General features: G+C 41.7%; 1 protein-coding gene across 7 annotated transcripts in view; it reads right to left on the bottom strand.

Moving 5' to 3' along the window:
- ST3GAL3 (ST3 beta-galactoside alpha-2,3-sialyltransferase 3) overlaps nucleotides 1-19,388 on the bottom strand; it is a 183,178-nt gene extending 163,790 nt beyond the window's left edge. For all 7 annotated transcript variants that reach the window (XM_075711378.1, XM_075711376.1, XM_075711372.1 and 4 more), the window contains exon 1: nucleotides 19,274-19,388. In XM_075711378.1, coding sequence (XP_075567493.1) covers nucleotides 19,274-19,388 — 115 coding nt within the window. The remainder of the gene's footprint in view (nucleotides 1-19,273) is intronic.
- Between the last annotated feature and the right edge of the window lie 1,965 nt (nucleotides 19,389-21,353).

The following is a 21,353-nucleotide window of genomic DNA, read 5'->3' on the forward strand; positions in this document are numbered from 1 at the left end:
AAGCACAGGCATATTCATCACAGAATGCCTGTATGAACAAGCAGCAAGGAGGAAAAGACACACAAGAGCAGAGAATGCTCTTAACTAGATTACATGGTTAAGATTACTGTCCCAAAACTGAACTGTGAATAAATACAGTGAAGTATAATCCAGAACTATACACTGCCTGTCTTCAGAAAAAAAATAAAAATAGAAAATAAAAATCCCTTGGTACAGAGAAGAGAAGAAACAAAGTTGTACAACTTGCAGTAGAAAAGAACCGTATACTGCCTGATCTAGAAAGCATACCAAAGCAGGGATACACATGACAAAATGTCTACAGAGCTTGAAACTGAAAGAAACCCAGCAAAACATGTGGTCCATGATATTGCCAACAAGACACTTCCACCCAGTTCAGTGTCTTTTTCTGAAGAGATGGGAGACAGAAGTCAATTGCCTTTGACCAAAGGACACAACTTCTAAGCTTCAAAGATGGTTTCATACCTTTCCATCAGAGCAGACTCAGAACTACATTTTTATACATCCCATAGCAACAGCAACAAGACATCCAAGTATACGGCAAGTATACAAGTATTTGAATCTTGGCAAGGGAACACAGTACTTCCAAGCGGACATAATGGTGTTATAGTGAGTTATTATAGTGAACGGCAAGCTGATCTGAATCAGCACCGTGATACTGAAACGCCAATGTCTGCACTGAAAAGCATGAACTAGAGCATAACTGCAAGCCACATTTTTCTACTCCACTCATATAGATAGAGCCTCCAAAGAAATATATTCTGGAGTACCACACTCCAAGAAACATATGCACAAGTTGTAGAGTCTTTAGAAGTAAGAACGTTCAGATTCCAAAAAAAATTCTCACCTAGAAAGATTAAAAATCCCAAATCTGAAGAAAGTAAGACAGAAAGAAGCCTATCAACTAACCTAAAATACATAAACATGTGTTGGAGGCGGGGAGGCGGGGGGGGGAGAAGGTGAGAATCAGAAAAGCTTGCAATTGACTTGATTGTGGCCAAAGTGATTTAGAGTAGACACGAGGAAAAATCTGTCTACAGGGAAGAATAATTAAGCACTGGGATAGATTGTCCAAGTTTCCATCACTAGATTTTATAGAGTACTTCTGACATATGTTGGCATAAAATGATGTTCAAAATATTGTTTCTAAAGGCCCAGAGAAAGACCTCCTGCAGTTCTTTCCAAGGCTATTTTCTACAATTTCCTATGAAGGAAAACATTTTGAGTGGCCATTGTTAAAAAATACAGCTGCTGAAATGAGCAGCAATATTTAAGATCAGATAATCAAGAAAATAAACAGTACTATTAATGAAGTATAGTAATCTACACTTAAAAAAAACCATAGGACAATCAGTTTACAAATTAAATATTTACTCAAGTATCTTAGAAAGTAACTAAACAACAGGAAAGGAAACTGCCTTGCAGTTCCAGCTCACTCCCAGTTGTTTTTTTAATGCCAGTGAGGTAGCTGGGCTAAAAGACAGAGCGCCAGGAGTACAAAAATGCAAGATAATGGCACTGAGATACATAACATAAATATGAAAATAACTGAAATTTTAGCAGTTAAAAATACATTTAAAAAAAATTAAATACATATTTTGTAACTTACACCATCCCTTCCTTACCTACACATTGACTGTTCAGGACTGCTATTGTCACATCTTTCTGCTGTTAGTGCTTTTTAAAAAAAAAAAAAATTAAAAATTAAGTTTGACCCATTTTTAACATCAGGACAGCAATAAGGAAGCTTCTGCCTCCTGGCAGAAGACATGTTGTTTTTCAATACAGCCCAAGTCCCAAGATGGTTACAATCCCAGCAACATAGTTTCTTTCTCAGTCCAATTGCCCAGCATTCATCTAGAAATTTAAGACGCTTTCAAGCCTGTCCTTTAAGAGAAGCCAAAAGCATTTGTCTTGATGGAGAAACAACATGGGGAAAAAGAGAAACTTAAAAATTACTAACTTGGACCTGCTCCTATCTTCAAGATAAAACTTCTAATATACAAGCACCTCCACGTGTTTATAATCCTGTCAAGAGTACAGCATCCAACATGCAATTGCAAGGGGCTTATACCCCACGTGATAGCATATAACCGCACTTCCCCAAACATTTTATGGGACCAGACAGACACTTCAGAGACGAGGCTTCACACTGTATGGGATGTAGGAAGGGAAGCAAAATTAAGCCTTCTGGAAACATTCATCCTAATAGCTCCCACTGGACATGGACAAAGGAAATACCACAAATAATGTTTTTTTAATTAAAATGTTTTATAAAGTGTACATTGGCACGTGCTAGGAGGAACTGATAGAAGTTATTTTAAGTGAAAATAGCTTAGAATAGGAATATACTCACTTAACTCTTACTGAAAGAAAAGATATTACAGTATTTGTCATTGATTATTAGCTTGCATGCTTTGGAAATCTCTTGGAGCTGCTATGAAAAAGAGACAACCACTACTGTTGATGTACTCACTGCAGACAGAAAGAGGGACAACTGTGTGCAATGGCTAAAAGGACTCAAAAGGTAGGTGAATCGGCAACATACTAGACTATGGTCGCCACCAGCACACATCTTACTGCACAACTAAGGGAATACCTCAAGTGTTCCTACACCACAGAGAGTTTTGAATCAATGAAGCAATTCATGGGAGAGATTTAAACAGCTTAGTGCAGATGCCTGACTAAAAAAAATAAACTACTGCAAAAATAGTTTGTAAAATAACATCTGTGCCATACCAGAAACTGCAGAACTAGAAGGAGTTGAAGAAAGAAGTCCAGAAAGTTGAAACGTGACAGAATAAGCAACACAAATGCTCAAAAGGATTAGAAAAACCAAACACAAGTACACAAGAGACATGAAGGGCACTACTTCTGGATGCAACACATTGCAGTTGCCCAACTCCCCTTGAAACTGGTTACAAACCCAAATTTGTAGTCACTTCACTGAAGATCAAACCTGTGTTCAACACTCCAAATACCTCCACATTTTTAGTCGCAGCCCAGACATGCCTATCATTAATAGCTGGCAGCAGCAGTTCAAACGCAGCAGTGCTCACACCCAATCCAGCTATTTTCAGCAGCACGGTCTCCTCCAGAGGGAACCAATTACCACACGCATGGCCTCCCTTGCAGCCATCATCTTCACACCAGTCCTTGACATCTGATTACACAGCAGTCTGTAACAGCCATCCTCTTCCAAACAGTTGTCTGTTATTCTGAGCTTACTAAATAGCTGAGTGTCAAGTACTCAGAGTCTAAATTAGTAGTATTGCACAAACAGCCACTGCCTTTCCTCACTGACTTTCTCATCTGTTGAGCTCTGGAACGAAGAGCTCTATTATCTTGGAATATCCCACTTCTCACACCACCTTCAGGACTTCACTTTCTACCTACAATTACATTTATAGAAAAAAAAAAAAAAGTAAGCATATGGAAAACATACTCAATGCCCATACCATCCTCCAGGTCCTTCAGGGGAGGGAAGTGACAATGGCCACAAGTTTCAGATTAGGAGATTCACACTGGACATTACGAAAAATTTCTCTACTAGAGCACCATGGAACAGGTTGCCTAGAGAGGGTGTCTGTTGCCTGAAGTCTGTTTCTCCTCCTCCTCCTGTTCTATACTCCCTTACCAGTGACTGCTTTTGGACTGAGCCTCTTGAGAAGCAAAAGACCTTTATGGTTACTTATAACAACCTATATTGTTACTGTATATTCAATACATTCAATATTGTACATTCAATGTTAAGTGCCCCTTCATTGATCTGGCGTTTCTTCAGCAAGCTCCAATACAGGTATCATGCACCTCCAGTGCAACAAATGCACAATAAAGAGGTGTTTGAAACAGAAGATGAAATACCAGAAAGTATATGGAACGATTTAACTGACATGAAGCTGTAAAAAAGTTTAAGAATAAAAACCAAAACCATGAACCCCTCCAATTGACAATGAGCCTTCTGTCTTAATGCATCATGCCTGGTCTCTAGGGAGGGTTACAGACAAACAAGGGATTGTGCAGATGATCAAATAACAGGGCGCTAACACAAGACCTATGAGAAGAGACTAAGGGAATGAGGCTTGTTTAGCCTGCAGAAGACAAAGCTTTGGGGAGACAAAAGGGCAGCTCTCCAGCACCTGCAGGAAGATTACCACGAAAACAGAGCCTGGTTCCTGAAGTGTCGCACGGTGGGACGATGAGAGGCAGCAGGCACAAGTTGAAACACAAGAGGTTTGGACTGGGTGTAAAGAAAAGTCTGTTCACCATGAAGACAGTGAAGCATTGGAAAAGGTTGTACAGAGAGGTTGTGCAGTCTCCATTCTTGCAAGTTTTCAAAACCTGACTGGATAAAGACCTGACCTGGTCTCACCTAATAACTGACAGTACTTTGACCAGGAGATTGGACTAAAGACCTCCTTATGTTCCTTCCAACTACTGTTATCCTACAATTTTGCAAAGTCTTGCTTTGTTCTTAAAAACACTAAAAAAAATTTGAAAGATATTTTAAACCAGAAAGAATTGGACAGTAAGGGGCACATTAAGACTAATAAATATAAGTGTATTTTCCTCTAGATTTCTATATTTGGACACATAATACAAGATGACAACTTTTCCCCATTTTTTGTGTTACACGTGTGCACACAAATGTAAGAGTATGCTGCAGTTACATTTAGTAAAAGAGCTCTTTTTACTACTAAGCCTGCAATGATAATGACTAAATGGACCCAGAAAAAAAAAAAAAAAAAATCCTATTTCAGGTGAGAGAGAAGTGAAAAGGATTCTGTTTTAACAACACAATAAAGATAGAGTTGGAGATTCTGTTCCAGAAAAACACTGCCTTCCTAATTTGCCACAAAAGCAAATCAGGAAGATTGATTGATTGGTCACTCCAAATTAATGTTAATTACTTCTCGGAATCAACCTGAACCAGAAGAGTATTATTAAGCTTTTCTGAGTTTCAAAACGACGATATGAGAAAGTAACAGAGAAGAGACCAGCATCAACCACAGACTAATTCTGAGTATTTCCCAAGCCTAATTCCAAATTTAACCCTGCTTTGCTAGAATAAACCTATTTTCATCTTCAAGCTGATCTCGTACCAATAGTTACCACATGTGAACCTAACAACTACAAAGATTAGTTACTTTCAAAAAAATAATGTAATATGTGCTCTTAATCTTCTAGGTGCTTACAACATAGGAAGCATTTGGAAAAGCACAGCAATTTGGAATAGGTTTCCTAAAAGGGTAGATTTGGAACCCAAAATCATCAGATGTCAATACACAGGAATTCCTCTGTCGAGACCATCTACTACAAGATCAGGGCAAAAATTCACAGGAAAGGAATATGCCTCTATTCAATCACATCTAAGGCATCCTTAAAAGAAACCCTTCAATCAGAATATATGTTTCTCCTAGTAAGTTCACAAAGAAGTTTAATACCTCGAAGTAAGCTTCGTTCTCCTTCCAAATCTGGCTTTCTAAAATATTGGTTAGTCAGACATTCTTGGTTTTTCCAACCTCTATATAGATATTAAATTCTTTTCTGAACCCAGATAAATTCTTAGACTCTCATCGTAATTTCTACCCAGAGTTAAACATTCACTACATTACCTCCTCAATTGTCTTTTTAAAAAAAAAAAAAACCAACCAAACAAATAAAGCACTTTGCTATTCATTTAGGGCAATTTTACCAAATGTTTCTACAAAAACTAAATTATTTCCCCATCTTCTTAACTCATTTATGTTTCAACTAGGCTTTAGGGGTGCTTTTTCATGCAACACCATTAGTTTGGGAAGCTCAATACCATGGGAAAATGGTACTAGAAGCTTACATATAGGTTTGAAAAGTAGTCAGACAAGTTTATGTCACAAAATCTTTGCAGGCACTATTACATGAAAAGACAACACACCTATCTCAGGAAATCAAGGGTCACACATTGCAGGAAGATATGAAAGTGGGATGGGAGAAACAACAGTAAACGTGACCCCCCCCGACAGATTTTCTAAGACACCACGCTACCTAGACCTCTGATCTGACCAGACACAGCTGTTCCTACATGAGACTGTTACCAGTGACAGAGGAGCAGAACTTACTCATACAGATTTTGCCATGAAACATGAAAGAGATATACAACAGATGTGCTTCTTAACACAAACTTGTCTCCCCAAAATTTTACTTTGCTTCTCTCTTTAAAGTATGTGAAATTAACAGCAGTAGTTGTTTTAAAAACTATAAACCTGTCATCATCACTTGGCAGAGGACTTCAGCATTTTTTTGGTCTTCACTTCCCATGTAAATTCTACCTGGTGAAAAGCAATTCAAATTATCAAATGTGTGTTTCATTCTTTACTCTCCTTTTCTGCTTCAATGTCTGCAAGAAGGATCTCAGGATTAGAAGCATCCAGATTTTCACCACAGCATCAACCCATGAGATAAGTTTACATAGTTAGAATTTTTCTTCTTTCTCTTCAACTAGCAAAAGTCCTTCAAATAAGACAAGCTGTTCTGTAAATAATTGAAGTAACAAAGCCTGGTTTCCTAAGAATTTTACATTTGGCCAGATTTTCTTCCCTCTGCAATAACACAAGCAAAACCTTACAACCCTGTGTAATGTCTCCCACTCTCCCCAGGTTCTTTAGGCATATGCATAGTTGCAACTGAACTTAAAGAAAGAAAATTCCAGCTATTAGGATAAGGCGCTAAAAGACCTTCTGAACAAGAGGGTCAGGAGGCAAAAAACTAAACTTGTCACAAGATGGGACTTGATCCGGCTATGAAAATAGCTACTGGCAACAGTAGTGGACTGGATATGAATAACAAGGTTCCTCCAAATTAAGTTACTCTAAAACCAAACGACGCATCTATAGGGTTTGGTTTTTTTTTTTTTTTAACGTAGTATTTACAACAGCTCACCCAGGGAATGGCAGCTGCCACTTTGTAACTGCAAAGGAAAGAAGAATGCTGTGCTTTTTGGTTTGGTTTTTTTTTGTTTGTGAGTTGTTTTTTTTAAAGTAGTATTTACTCAACTTGCAATAGGAGTTGACGAGGCAGGGGAGCGCCGGTGAGGGGCTGAAGCAGAAGACATCTGCTGCCCTCACGTGGTACCTGCAATAACCGCATGCTCCAACAAGCCACAGCCTTTCAAGCTTGACCCTTCACCTGCCTGGCTGCAAGAGTATTTTAGCAAAAATTCTGGTTTAAGCGTGTCAGCCTGCCTGGTATGGATTAAAAATAACATTTCCTAAAGAGCTGGAGGGAGAGAGAAGAAAAGGCCTCTGTACTTTCACACTATATCAGTTTCCCCGTCCAATTCACTATACAAACAAGTTTTCCAGCATATCTGAATGCAAGCCAGAGGAGCAGAAGCTGCTTAGCCATGGGCTCAGCAGAAACTTTTCCAGTACAGCAAGTCCAGAATTCATTTCATATTACCTACCCTATCATGTTATTTAGTCTTTACAAAGCTTAAAGCATATAGCCAAAAAACAAAATTAGATCAGAGAACCAAGCAAAAATCTTCATTCCTCCAGGAGTGGGGGGGGGAATCACAGTATTCCATGCAACTTTCACTTCTTCAAGCATGAGACACAATGTGCCTTTAAAAAAAAAAAAAAAATCATTGCTTATAGAAACAGAGAAGTATAAAACAAGAAAAGAAGAACTGCTCACACAGGAAGAGGTAATAGGGATACTGTGGCAGACAGTTCCAGGTACATTATATAGAACTCTCTGGGAGAGAGATTTGACAGTAAATATCACACATCTACTAAACGCTTCCACACAAGTGTGAACAACTCTTCAAATCCAGCTGGTCCACAACACAAGCAGCAAAGCTGGCTGCGATGTAAATTGTCTCACAGGTTTTGTCCAGCTCTTCCAGACAAACAATGGAAAAATTCAAAATTAATCATACAGTTATCTCAAACATTTTTATAAACAGGTGCCTGAAGAAAGAAACCATCACAAGATTAGATAACACCATGAACAATGACAAGGATAAGGAAAGCTACTTATGGGGTAATTTCATTCCTGCAAAGGAACAAACAAATACATGACTGCTGAGCAAGGTATACTTACACTAGCGCAGCGCTGTCAAAACCAGCAATTAATACACAACAGCCAAGAGGGATGTTTTTTTTTAAACCTTTCAGCTACACTGTCAAGTCTTAAATAAAATCAAAGTAGCCCTAACTTCCTGAAATTACATTCAAGTCTGCAGAAGAATTTATCTTTGTTCTTTTTTTATGCCACAATTCTAAAGTTTAGTAGAAATGAGTGAACTTCCCAATACCAAGTTTTTTTGTTCTTCACCTAATGGTTCCACTCACTTCTCAATTGCCATTTTCTCATGCTATACTTACAGTTAATCACAAGAAGGAATTCTGCATCTGCATCAAGGCTGTATCGGAAAAGCAGCAAATCACTAGACAACAGCAGATCTCTCTAGTCCTTCATCCATCCACCCGTTGAAGCAGGAAGTGTAATTTGCATAGGAGAGTACACGATAAAGAGTACTTAGCCCTAGTTTATGAGCTATTTTTAATTCTCCTTAAAAACCAAAAAGTTTTAGTAACCACATCAAGAAACTTCAAGCATTCAAAGGTCAGGAAACACCAGCCTAAAGGCAGTCCCTTCATAAAATGGCATGGTCTCTATTCATAGAAGCACAAACTTATTTCTCAAATAATACAGTGTGCTGTAATTATAAAACTAACTTTGTGGGAAACAAAATATGCAGCAAGCAGAAGTAATATTATACAGTACTGAAACTTTCGTATTTTTGTAATGTAAATAAGGCCTATTTTTCAAAGTGCAAACTTATATTTCAAAAGTTTAGAAATATTCAAACTACATCTGAAGCATCCTTAAACATGAGGCAAATTTAGAAAATTCAATCAGAATTAACACATTTTTTCACGAGAATTCAATTTTCAGTCTTTACATGTTATTAACTCAGGCTTCTGCTTCTAACAGAATACTGGACCCAAACACAAAAACTCTGAACTCAAATATACAAAAAATTAATGTTATAATGAATCATATTTTAAAATAAGAAAAGCCTTTCCAACATTCAGATAACACACTTCTGAAGAGAGATTACAGCAACAGTGCTAACAAAAAAGCAGCATTACTAATCTCCCAGCAGTATAATGGAGAACTGCCTATGCTCTATTTGGAACCTGATAGAATTGTGTGGGGTAAGTCTCAAAAGGCAGAAAAGTCTTAGCAACTAAATTCACAGTAATTAGATTTCTAATTATACCTAGAGCATTAGTGATTGCTATGGTTAAAACTGCCTGAACGGTTCCATTATTCCCCTCTTTTCAAAAGCTCAGTTTTTCATCCCTTGAGCAGAAATTCTAAAAGCCCAGTCTGTGCCTGAACATTAATTTTTTTTTAAAGTTTAAATAGAAGAAGAGAGAGTTCTGTGTTTGAGTAGAGAGAGCAAAATTAAACTTTTTAATTCTAAAAAAAATACTACCTTCAAAAAGAAAAAGGCAGTTGCGGTATTAATGCAGCTGGAAAGCATGAAGTATGGTGCCTTTGATGTGGTGAATCTGAAGGTTGAAAAACCCCAAACCAGCATTCACAGCTGTGCACTTAGTTCTTAAGGCGCTTCCACAGATACATGTCAGGCAAATTCTAGCAGCAACATACCCTAGCGATATCATATCCTAATTACAGTACCTACATCAAGCCACCAGCACTGCCCATGCAGCCCATCACCAGTTTTGTTATTATCAATACAGTACTTTGAAATACTGCTGTGTTTTTACAAATATCAGCAGATGATCTCTGCCCCAAACAAGCAACTTCAGCATATTACTGCTCTCCTGAACTACGTAGATGTAGAATGCATAATAACTACATGACAGCGAGCCTCATTTGGCCAACTGGACACTAGATGAAGAACCTCGAAACCTGTATTCTATTCATAGCTCTGCCCTTGAGTTGCTGTGTGACAGAATAATTTAACTTTCCTGTGCCTCAGCTTCTTCTGCCTTCCTGAGTCAAGTCTATTTAAGTTATCACCCTTCATCCTAAGAAATGTGGCTCAGTACATTTTTTTGATTAGGGCCTCTAGACACAATCACAGCTGAAAAGCAATACTTACATAGTATTAAAGCTATTCCAAGATTGATTAATTTCTGACAAAGATAAAAAAGATGCAATTGCACTTATAAATTATTAACTTTGCCAACTTTTTTTTTTTTTTTTTTTTTTGTTAGGGTAAGCCTTCATATGTAGGAAGCCATCAGCTACTTAGCCTGTCAGGAAAACTCAACTTTTATTGATTTCTATGCCACCTCAGTTTCACTACTTCTTTAAAGCATACATACACCTGTGCATAATGTTTTGAACAAAGATACTTCTCAGAACAGGCACACTCACTGTAGCTAGAAAAGATACAGGTAAACCTTTCTGTAGTTACTGTGTTAACTCTTTTTGTTCCAGGAGCTACTAAGGGGCATACTTACTGCACTGTTGCAGCTCAGATGAACCTCACATTCAGTGTCTCTAACACTGAAATCCACGGGGTAATAGCTGCGAAAAAATGACACACTGTAACAAGGACTGAGTGAAAGTAGGAGGAATCCTAGCATCATCTGAAAAAAGTTAAAGACAAGCAACATACATGTTTATAAGCTCTCAAAACCAGAAACAGCTAATTTTAACATATTCTATTTCTCTTTTTTGGAACAGGGCAAGAAATGCTAAATTCTGATCCTCAGAGACATATATATTTATCTTGGACTGTCTCAGCATTTGGTTATTCAAAATACCAAGAACTGGTTAAGAAATATCCTGTAGTTTCTGTACCTGACTAGAATTTTGGCACTGTCCTCACGCGCTATTAGTTCCTCAAGAAAGCAATGCATACAAGAGCAATATAATCACGTGGTGCCATGAAGGAGCAACCACTTGAAATCAGCTACCTCAGGTTCAAACATCTATTCAGGATATGCGCACACAGTACAAATTACTTTTTGCTTGATGCCTGGGTGCACAATTACATTCCTTCTGAAGTGCAGAAGAGATACATAATTCATATGGAGCTGTACCTCATGACCCAATTGTACTTGTCCTTGCAAGTCATACCCAGGCTTGGCTGTTTTATTGCCTCAGCCTGACACTGTGATGTAAACCCAGACTGCAATGAGGAAAATATGAGATGTTATAGTGACAAGAGCACCAAAAAGGTTGGCAGAAGATAACAATCTAGGAAAAACCTCCTCTGCAAAACATCCCTAAGTGTGACAGACATGGTCAGAATCAGTACTAAGGCCACAGTCAGAAGATCACAGCAGCAACAGCTGTCCAGCTTGAGACAAATCACCTATTACTTCCTTTGTGTGAGAAGTTATTGCCCCAACATCATCAGCAGAACTGATGTGAAGCAGGACTGAAATGGGCATGAGAGGTGCCCAAAGCTAGCCTGCCTGTAGTAAAGCCGATGAAGAAAGTCCGTGTGATCTATTCTATCAAACAAGTGATAGGGTGGAGCTTCCATTAAGGCTGGTAATATCTTAAGGCACAATAGCCATTGTTGCAATGGCTACAGGTCAAAGGTGCATACTTTGCACACCACGGAGATGTACAGTGACAAGATGGAGGGAAGGCAGAGAAGCACTCACTAACGCAGATGAGACAGTCCTCACAGGGAGGTATTGTTTCCAGCTGAACTCATTGCTAAGGGGTTCACAGTCAGCTGAGATGAATAAGTCCTTTCACCTCTGAAAGCACTCAGCTGCAGAGCAATTGCTAAGAGAGGTAAAGTGCTTTCACTGCATTGTACCTTCCAGAATATAGAAAGCTGCTGACTTTGACCTCTGAAAAACTGTATCGGAGGACGCAGCTTCAGCTGCATGTAAGACACTGAGTGCTGCCCCTTAAAAACACTATCCCAATCCGCCTATCCCAAGTCACAGGAACATACCCTTCCCAAACTCGGAGGGCACAGGGAGAAAATGCACAAGAGTTGAGCAAGTGAAACACTAAGTCAGGTTAAGGTCAACTCAGCAAAATAAATAAAACCACACTCTGTTTTAAACTGGGCAAGTTCCTCAATAGCACCCATTAGCTAGCCACACAAACAGAGAGAGGGGGAAATATAAAGGCTTGAACAAAGACTCAAACAGCAACAAAACTGCTGTTGTCAAGAGAAGCAAGAGCACCTTACTATTTTAGGATGCAAAACTAAAGTCCAGCTGTATGTAGGGGGATGGAGAAGTATTCTTGCACCTTGCTTTTCTATCTTGCTAAAAAGTTACTAGCTCAAACTAAAACAGTAACCCAGGGCTGAAAAAGCTAAAATGAAGATAGAATAAAGATGAGTACAAGTACAGCACTACAGCCACTCCTCGATCCACAAAGTGCTTAGGGTGCTATGCTCTTAATGCCCTTCACTAAACTTGCCCCTTCCTAAAGCCTGAAGAGTGTTCAGGGAGTTTTCCTCCTGTGGAGAAATCCCAAGGACAAGGCAACATTATGCTTGCTCCCTCCCTCAACAGCTCTGTCATGCATCATTTCTCATTGCCCCAGCAGAGTTTTGTCCTGCACTGTTAACATTACAGCAGCACTAGAAATTCCTGGAGCGATGGCAGGGTCCCTAGAACAGCAAGGCTGTAAAGTAACATTGGGTATTTTGCCAAATATGCAGTAACAGGTCAGAAAAAGATGAAGCACTTCCACTCCCCTATTTATTTGGCCTAACTTGTGAAGCACTGCCTTCTAAAAGACAGAGAGGCACTACTGATTTTTTTTTTTATTTTGTTTTTAACTCTTTCATAGACCTTAAAAGTTCCAATTCATACTCGCTGACTAGACTTTGTCTTCTGCGCTGGTGGCAGACAGGCAGCTGCCTCTGGTGGAATGGGCAGGCAGTTCTCTGCAGTTGAAAACAGCCAGAGCAAGAGGAGTCAGGAACGTACGCATCTGCCTCCAGCCAAGCGAAAAGTAGCTGGCACAATTACAGCTGTGGAAGATACTACCACAACTGAATGTCCCGAGTTGCAGGAGTTTAAGTTTAGCCATACTCCTTATTCTGGCAGGTTAACAGAGAGCACAAAGTAACTTCAACAGCAGTAACAATTTCTGGGCACTAAATCAGTTTTTCTGTGTTCTGAGCAGGTAAGAGAATCATCCACCATAGTTAGTACACTAAAGTTTTCAGTTTCAAGCTGAACACAAGTGGAACATTTCAGCCCAATAGGAGAATTCTTAGAAAAGTTAAGCTACTTTTCCAGACAACCGTTGTTTTAACTCCTATTTTTACGTCTTTGTTTCTAATATTCACTGCTGCCTCAATAACATTACTTCCTATTTGGAACAGTTATTTCAAAAAGTATCATTGTGATCCTCAAATCCCTAAAGCATCTGAAAAGTAGCAAAGAGATTCCTTGAATCTGTAACTGGATCCATGTTATGAGAACTTTCTAAACATTTGTTCTCAATTTTGGTGCAATAAGTACAGCACTAACACAGACTACAGAACAGCTGAGTAGATGAAACAAACCTTGAAGTTACTAGTAACTCAAACATTAGTGAATTCAAAATAATCGGTCTGCTCCCAGTCTCTTCTTGCAAAGCAAAAAAGCAACTGTTTCAGGAACCTTACACTGCTGCATAACACTGTCCAAAACAGTTTTTTAAAAAAGCTAATGCCCTCAAGGTTAAAGTCTCTCAGGCTCTTCAGCCTGGGGAGCAGCAGCAACAGCAATGAAGTCTACCATAAAGAACACACACACGTACCCCTAAGGCTAAGGCCACAGATAGATACAGAGCAACTGAAATGGTTACCATCACCATTTGCTTGCTACTCCTCACAACAGGGGCATGAGTGCCTTGTAATTCTAGAGTGAAAAAGGATATGCTCCCTCATCCACCTAACCATAATTCAGCCAGCTTAGCTCAAACTACTTTAACCAGAGATTTATGTTCCCAAATGCCACGTTGAGCTGGCCCAGAGATGTTATTTTTTTATAGGAACGCTCCTGCATTTCCTTCTTCTGGCAAAGGCAAGTAGGACAGTAACTCCCAGAGATGAGGGTCTGAACACAAAAGTATTACATGCCTCTCTCCACAGAGAGGACAAGTTTGTCTCCGTGGCCTAGTTGCTGACACACAAACTGAATGTCTTTTCATTTGTTTTTCATTAAACAACAGAATGGAAAAAAGTCAGATGTCAGTGTATGCAAGATCCACTCCCTTAAGGTGGAACAAATGACACCCCCAGTAACTCAAGATACAACAGTTGTACCCACACTACATACCATGACACATACCCTGAGACTTTAGCCACACAAGAAGGAGCACGCACGTTCCAAACCCTTGTAAAAAGGTCCATTTCTTCAGTCCATTTCTAGTCCCCAATGGAAGAATTGACAAAAATACCATTTCACTTTGAAAGAGAAGTCAGTATTTATATTAAAAAGATAAAGGTTTGATTGCTTTTGATTAATTTAGCCTTTTTTGCTGCGAGACTTGTTTCCATGGAAATGCAAGCAGACTAAGAACCTGCAACCAGAAGTAAGTCAGTTTTGACTGTTTATGTCTCCTCAGTTTCCATGGAAACAGACATTAAAAAAATAGAAAAAATAAAAAGGATAAGGGTCCTGAAATACCTTCAGAAAATCTCCTCCCAGAGACTTATCTCTTTGGCTGCCTTTCCAGAATTAGAGTTGAAAATAACATGGAGCAACAGATGACGGAGTAGTGACTCGATTTCTTTACGGAGACATCAACAGAACATACCTGGAGATGTTTCAAAAGCCACTTTCCAACTGACAAGCTCAAAATCTATAGCTACAAATTGTATTCACTTAGGTTTTGGCAAAAGTACCTAAAGTAGAGTATATATTTCTTTAAATTAATTCAATGCTAATGTAGATAGAAATACAATAGAGAACAGGAAAATAGCGTCACATTGTCCTCGTCCCAAGTATATTTCAATACTTTGAGAGGGAAAAAAAGGAAAAAAAAAAAAAAGCAAAAATAAAAAAGCTGCCTTGGGGGAATAAGTCAAATATTTCCATAGCCAGGACATTTTTTAATGGAATCATTCCCTCCTTAGAACACATTTTTAAGTTGCAAAATCAGCTATACGCATACCAGCTTAAGTAACAAACATCAGTATTAAATTTTAACATGACTATAATCTGTCCTTCAGTTATGGATAAAAATGCATTCCTCCAAGCTGATAAAGCAAATCTAAGAGGCACTGTCAGCAAGACTCCATCTCCCATCGTACTTTTCAGCAACAATGGGGCACCTTCCCCGGCACTGTGTTCTTCACACTCGTACAAATGACATCTTCCTTCCTCCTCAGAGCCAAATGCATCAGGAAAGGTGGAAGGGATAGGACAGGGAGTTGTTAGGAAAAAGGCTGCAGTGCATGTCTCACCTTCAAAACCTGCTCCTACCACTACCATTACTGTGTAAGAATTCCCTGACAACTCAGTATCCAAAACACAATGAACAGAGTTATCATTATCTGCTGCTGCAAGGTCCTTCTAGAATGTACAGGACAGTTAAACCTGACACCAAACTTCTTATTTCCTTGTTTGTCTCCCACATCACATTATCAGATCTACGTGCTTAAGCACACCTCCATGCAACTCAACACTCTTAATCAGAGGGCTGCAGCATCCGTCATTATTGCCTGTCTGGTAAGAACTGCAAGGACAGTACACATTTCTCACCACTATTGTCAGAGACTGAAGCTGCATTACAGAAATCAGGAAAGAAAAAAGCTTACCTCTATCCCAAACACCGGTCAAATACTCCCAATGATCACCAGAACTCAAAGGCCCTCCTGTATTCACACAGTGTTATACACCACTTTTTTACACTTTGCTACTGCTCTGAGAACTAGCAATATATTGCCACCGACATGAAACAAAGCTCAGGGAAGAGTAGCCAGCCATGATACTCGCTAAAAGGATGAGAGAAGGGTAGCAGTCACTGGAGGTTTGTCTTGAATGGAAGAAGCAGTTGAACTTAATTCAACCTTAATTAGTTCACATTAGCTGAATTCAATCTATTCTTGTCAGAGGAAAGATAAGCCTTAGAGAATTAATTCTTTCCTGTTCTCCTTTGTATTTTGGCAAGTGTAGAGTCACACAGTAAGGAGAACAATCTCTCAGAACTCACTAAGGCAACACTCAAGGAGGACAGATTTAAAGTTAAATGGAGATGGTGAGAGAAACATTGATGCATATCTTTCAGTCTATTCAGAACTTTAGCCTCCTTTCTTGGAGGTGTCAGGAGGACAAATAAACTACTTTAACTATTCATCTACTTTAGCAGCTAAATATACTAACATCAAAGTCTCAGCATGACTAGGTTCCTTACAGAGTTACCATTCAAATTCATCCATAACAACATACCCAGGCATGTTCTAACGCGTTAAGTGAACAAACCACACAAGCAGCAAATAAGCAGATCAAGTATTTTTCACCATAATCTATGGCAGATTTGTGTCCGATATTAAATGCAGGTGTCAAGTTTACTAAAACCAGTCTCTGAAGAGATTGCAAGGGTGTTGGGTGTCAGAATCAGCTTAGTTTCACGCCTCCTCTAGCATAAAGAACAGAACAGAGAAAAGATGAATGTGACTGCTGAAGCTAGGGAGTCACTATTACACAGAATAAAGACACTGGTCACAAGAAAAGAAAAAATAACTTAGTTAGAAGATAACTTACACATAAAATCAATAATCTTAGATTATTAAGCACCCCAAAATTAACACATCTAACTTAGTTTTGCCTTTGGGGACATCAGCATTATCATATCAATCTTAAGGAAATTTACAAGGTCACACACTGAATTGTAATTCAGGAAATAAAACCAGAAACAGCTATCAAGCACCACCTGTCTTGTGCACTGAACTAAGAAGGCTCCCCTTCTGAAAATAGAAAGTATAATTGCACCATTATACATTGTATCATATTACACACTCTCACAGAAGCCTAATCGTGGTTAAATGAGCAACTTCAATTCTGTCATTTGTTAACTTCCAAACATTTATTTACAGAAGCGCAACATTAACTCTTCATATCAAGTTTGCCAATACAGGCTTTTAAATTTGTATTTGAAATCTGCATAAGCTCCTCACGTGTAAAATTACATGATAAATAAAACGTTTTTGGATATATACAGAACTCTGAAGATCAACTGAAAACTGGTACCACCTTAACTGTTTTCAAAAGTAATCACATAAAATTTTGCCCTCTTACGCTAGACTGCTATTTACACTAATATTTCAAGGAGCTTCATCTGATATTCAAGACACAATCCATAAAAGTGTCTAGAAGAAAAGGAACACTGGAACAGCCTGTATCAATTGTGACAGCTGATAAAGACCAATAAGCTAAATCTTCAACCTAGCATCATTGCTTTGTACATGTTGAAGAAGCTTAATGCAAACACTGCAACTTCCAAGAATAAAGGAAGAACACATTTTATACACAAGATCAGAAAAAAGGAGACACACACCTAACAAAAAGTCTGTGACATCACCTCATGGCGCTCCTGTCAGAACACCCTGGGTACCCAAAAGCAGCCGGTACGCTCACCAGAAATTACTCTAACTAGGCTGCAACTTAAATTCATCTTTCCAGGTAAAAGCATTCCGTTTATAGAAAACCACAAAGTTTACATACGGATTTGCAACACTGCATCGCAAGGTAGCAAGGCACAGTTACCACAAAATTCCCCAGGGACTAACATGGCATAAAACAACAAATGGTACCCACCCCAGCACCTTGGTATATGGCACATAAAAAAGCCACTCCTCCACATTTAACAAAGTTCACATATAAGTTGTGGCCTGAAGGGTTTTTTTGCAGGCCTTGGCAAGTCCCAACACAATTTCTAGTGGTATGAAGGAAGTAAAGGATGGCAGGTGGCATAAATTTCGTAACAGATCATCATGTGGTAGCAGATACAACAAAACTGTTCTTTTAACTACATTTTGTACTTCTTTTCATGCAGGAAGGATTTTCTATACCTCGTTGATGAAAGTGCTAGTTTTCAGAAGGTCACAATCAAGATTTTTGACTCCCTCACTGAAGCACAAACCTGAAGAAACAATCCCCGCTCAGAGAGATACTGTGCATCTCCTTTTACAAAATCAGTTTTCCAATACCTGTTCAGACACCTTAGCAGTCCTCCTGTCAAAAATCACTGCATCAGTGCAAATGTCATATCCAAGTCATCATCTGTCACCATGCAAAACTTCTTAGAGCACGTAACAACAGATGCAGAGCATGTAGAGGTGGAAAAATATTAAGTTTAATAAGCACTGCAGTAGAAACCTCCAGCAGCATGCACAGAAACGCAATACAGTGAAGATGGAATTTGACTGATAGCTTTTTGTCAGAGAGAAAAACAATCTGTCTGGATCAGTGTTTCTCAGCCACTGATCCAGGGAGCAACAGTCGGCTGCAAGACATCTGAAACAGTCCGTGGAACAGCTGTAAAGAAGGCTGGTTTGTGTTTTGGGTGGGAGGGGAGAGGAGGGAATTGTTCTCTTGGTTTTATATTTTCAATAAACAGTTCTCACATGCAAGCAAGAAAGCAATCAACACAAGCAAAAATAAGACCAGCAACTGAGCAACCAAACCTCAGTCTAATTTATATATATCATTGCAACTAAAACCTCCTATGGCATTCCCGCACAGTACAATCCTCAGATTGTATTCAATGAGGTCAGAGGTCTCTTTGGACTTAAAAAGGTCGAGACATATAATTTTAGATGACAGACAGATGGCAGATAATAATATGGAAGATAAAAAGAAGATGAGGATTTCTGAAGGACAAAGTAATATGACAAGATAACCAGCATATATGATTGTAGAAAGAAATCAAAATCCACCAGAGAAAAAACCCTTGTCTCAGATATTTTAAAATGTACAGAAAGATTCAGGGAACAAAAGCCTCAGCACACAAACTCTTTATTTTGACAATTAGGAACCATAAACTAACACAGACTATTCTAAGAACTGAAATCTCTAATACTAGATTTATAGACTGTGAACCTGTTTTTGTACCCAGTAATCAAAGTAAAGCCATAAAGAGCATTAGGTAATTACAAACTCGACCCCTTAAGTATACTAAAAGCCCCAGCATTTGATTGGGCTTAGTCACACTCTCTAATATTACTAAATCAGAACACCTCAGTACTATTGCAACTATTTAACAGACATTTTAGGGAGCCCGGAAACAGTTACACAGTGTTCATACTTACTTGAATCCTCCCATCTGAGAAGGTGCAACTTCCAGGCAGAATAGTAGAGAAATCCCAGTACCAGAAAGAGGCAGAGGGCTAGCAGCAGGTTACGCATAAACACCAACAGTCCCATCTTCACATTAAATCTGCTCTTCTACATGACCTGAGAAAGAAAAACAGGTTGAGGTTGGAGCCACCTTCTCCAACCAGTCATCCTTCCAAGAGACGCAATTCCATACCCACAATAACACACAGATCCAAACCCGCGCTCTCCACAAGGTAAAACACACCAATTACCCAAACCGCATCAGTGAAATAAGAACTACCGCCCGAAGTAGCTGCCTTTTTTTTTTTTGCCTTTTTTTTTTTTTTTTTGTCACAAGGGTAAACGCCGTTCCGGCGAGGCAGGAGGCCACTGCAACGCTATGACAGGGCAGCAGCCCAACTCCTTGTTTGCACTGACGCCCCAGACCACTTCAGACAATCGGTCCCCGAACCGCCACAGCCGAGGAGGCCTGGCGAGCACCGCGGTCGCCCCACGTACAGGAAAGCCCAGACGCGCCCGAAAGCAAACCCACAGCGCCCGGGGGTGTCCCACGGACAGCGGGGCCCGCAGGAGCCCGCCGCCCGGCCGGGGGCAGCGCCGGTCCCTGCTGGAGCCCGGCGGGAGCCCCGGGCACGCCGCGGCGAGGAGCCGCGCCGCCCTCAAGGCGGGGACGGCGCCGGGGGAGCGGGGCCCGCCCGGCCCGGGCAGGACGGCAGCTCGCCGCCGGCTGACAGCTGCCAACGGCCGGCTGGAATCTGAATTTGAACGGGCGGCACCACCGCCGCCGCCGCCGCCGCCACGGCCGGGCTGGTGGCGGGGCGCGGGCCAGGCACCCCTCCGCCCGCCCCCGCCGCGCCGGGCTCCGCTCCCCTCTCCCCGCCCCGCCGGGTCCCGCTGGACGAAACAGCGGCGGCCGCTGAGGCCGGCCCTGCCCAAACCCCCCCCCGCCCCTCCTCACCCGGCCGCCGCCGGCCCTGGGCGCTCGGCCGCCGGCTGCGGCCCCCGGGCGCGGGGCTGCGGGCGCCGCCATGCCGGGCGCGGCGCAGCGGGACCGGCCGCCGCGGCCGCCGCGGCGCTGAGGGGCACAGCGGCCGCCAATGGGGCGCCGGGGCGGGTCGCCGCGCCGCCAACCCGCCCGCATAGCGGCCGCCGCCGGCCAATGGGGGGGCGCGGGGGGCCGCGCCCGCAGCCTATCGCGGGAGGCGCCCGCAGCCAATGGCGGGCGGGCGGCAGGGGGTCACCGCCGGAGGGGCGCTGCGGCAGGGCGGCGGCGCGCATGCGCGGAGCCCCCTCGCGCCCCCACCCGCCCTCCATGACGGCCCGGCCCGGCCCGGCTCGGCCCCAGTCACGGCTCTCGCTGCCCCGCTCGGATCCCCGCTTCCGTCCCTGCACCACGCTGCCCTCCTCCGTCACTGCCCCGCACCCCCCCACGCTTGCAGTGGCTGCACAGCACTGCTCCGCACTTCCCCGGTCACTGTCCGGCACTGCTCCTCCTCCAAATCGCTGCACCGCTTCCAAGTCCCTCAGCGGCACGGCCAAAGCGCTCCATCATGCCGTTCCTTCCTCCAGGCGTGGCACTGCAGGACCCTTCCAGGCACCGCACCGCCTGTCAAGCTCGGCATCATCTCATTGCCCCGGCCACTGCACTGCACCTTCCTCCAGCTCGGACACCTCCGAATCTGGCGGTCGCTGCCGCCATGCCACTGTACCACCGGCTGCTGCATCCCAACTCTGCATTGCCCAGCCTCTAGTCACTGCAGGGCGGTGCACTGCATCTCCCTTCAATTGCTGTGCTGCCCGACCTCCAAATGCTGCCCACGACAGCCTCCAACCACCGCGCCACTCTGCCCGGTCTAACCTACAGCCACCGCACGGAGCAGCCCAGCCCTGCCTTGCTTCCAGTCACGGCACCACACCGCACCTAACCGTGCCGCACAGTCCGCTTTAGCACCCAGTCACTGCCCTGGGTCACTGCCCTTATGCTATCCTCCAACTTCTGCAGATCCTCACACCACTGCATATCCAACACAGTCCTGCCCGGGCACTGTGCCA

This window comes from Pelecanus crispus, chromosome 5 (assembly GCF_030463565.1).
Source record: "Pelecanus crispus isolate bPelCri1 chromosome 5, bPelCri1.pri, whole genome shotgun sequence".
Classification (NCBI taxonomy): domain Eukaryota; kingdom Metazoa; phylum Chordata; class Aves; order Pelecaniformes; family Pelecanidae; genus Pelecanus; species Pelecanus crispus.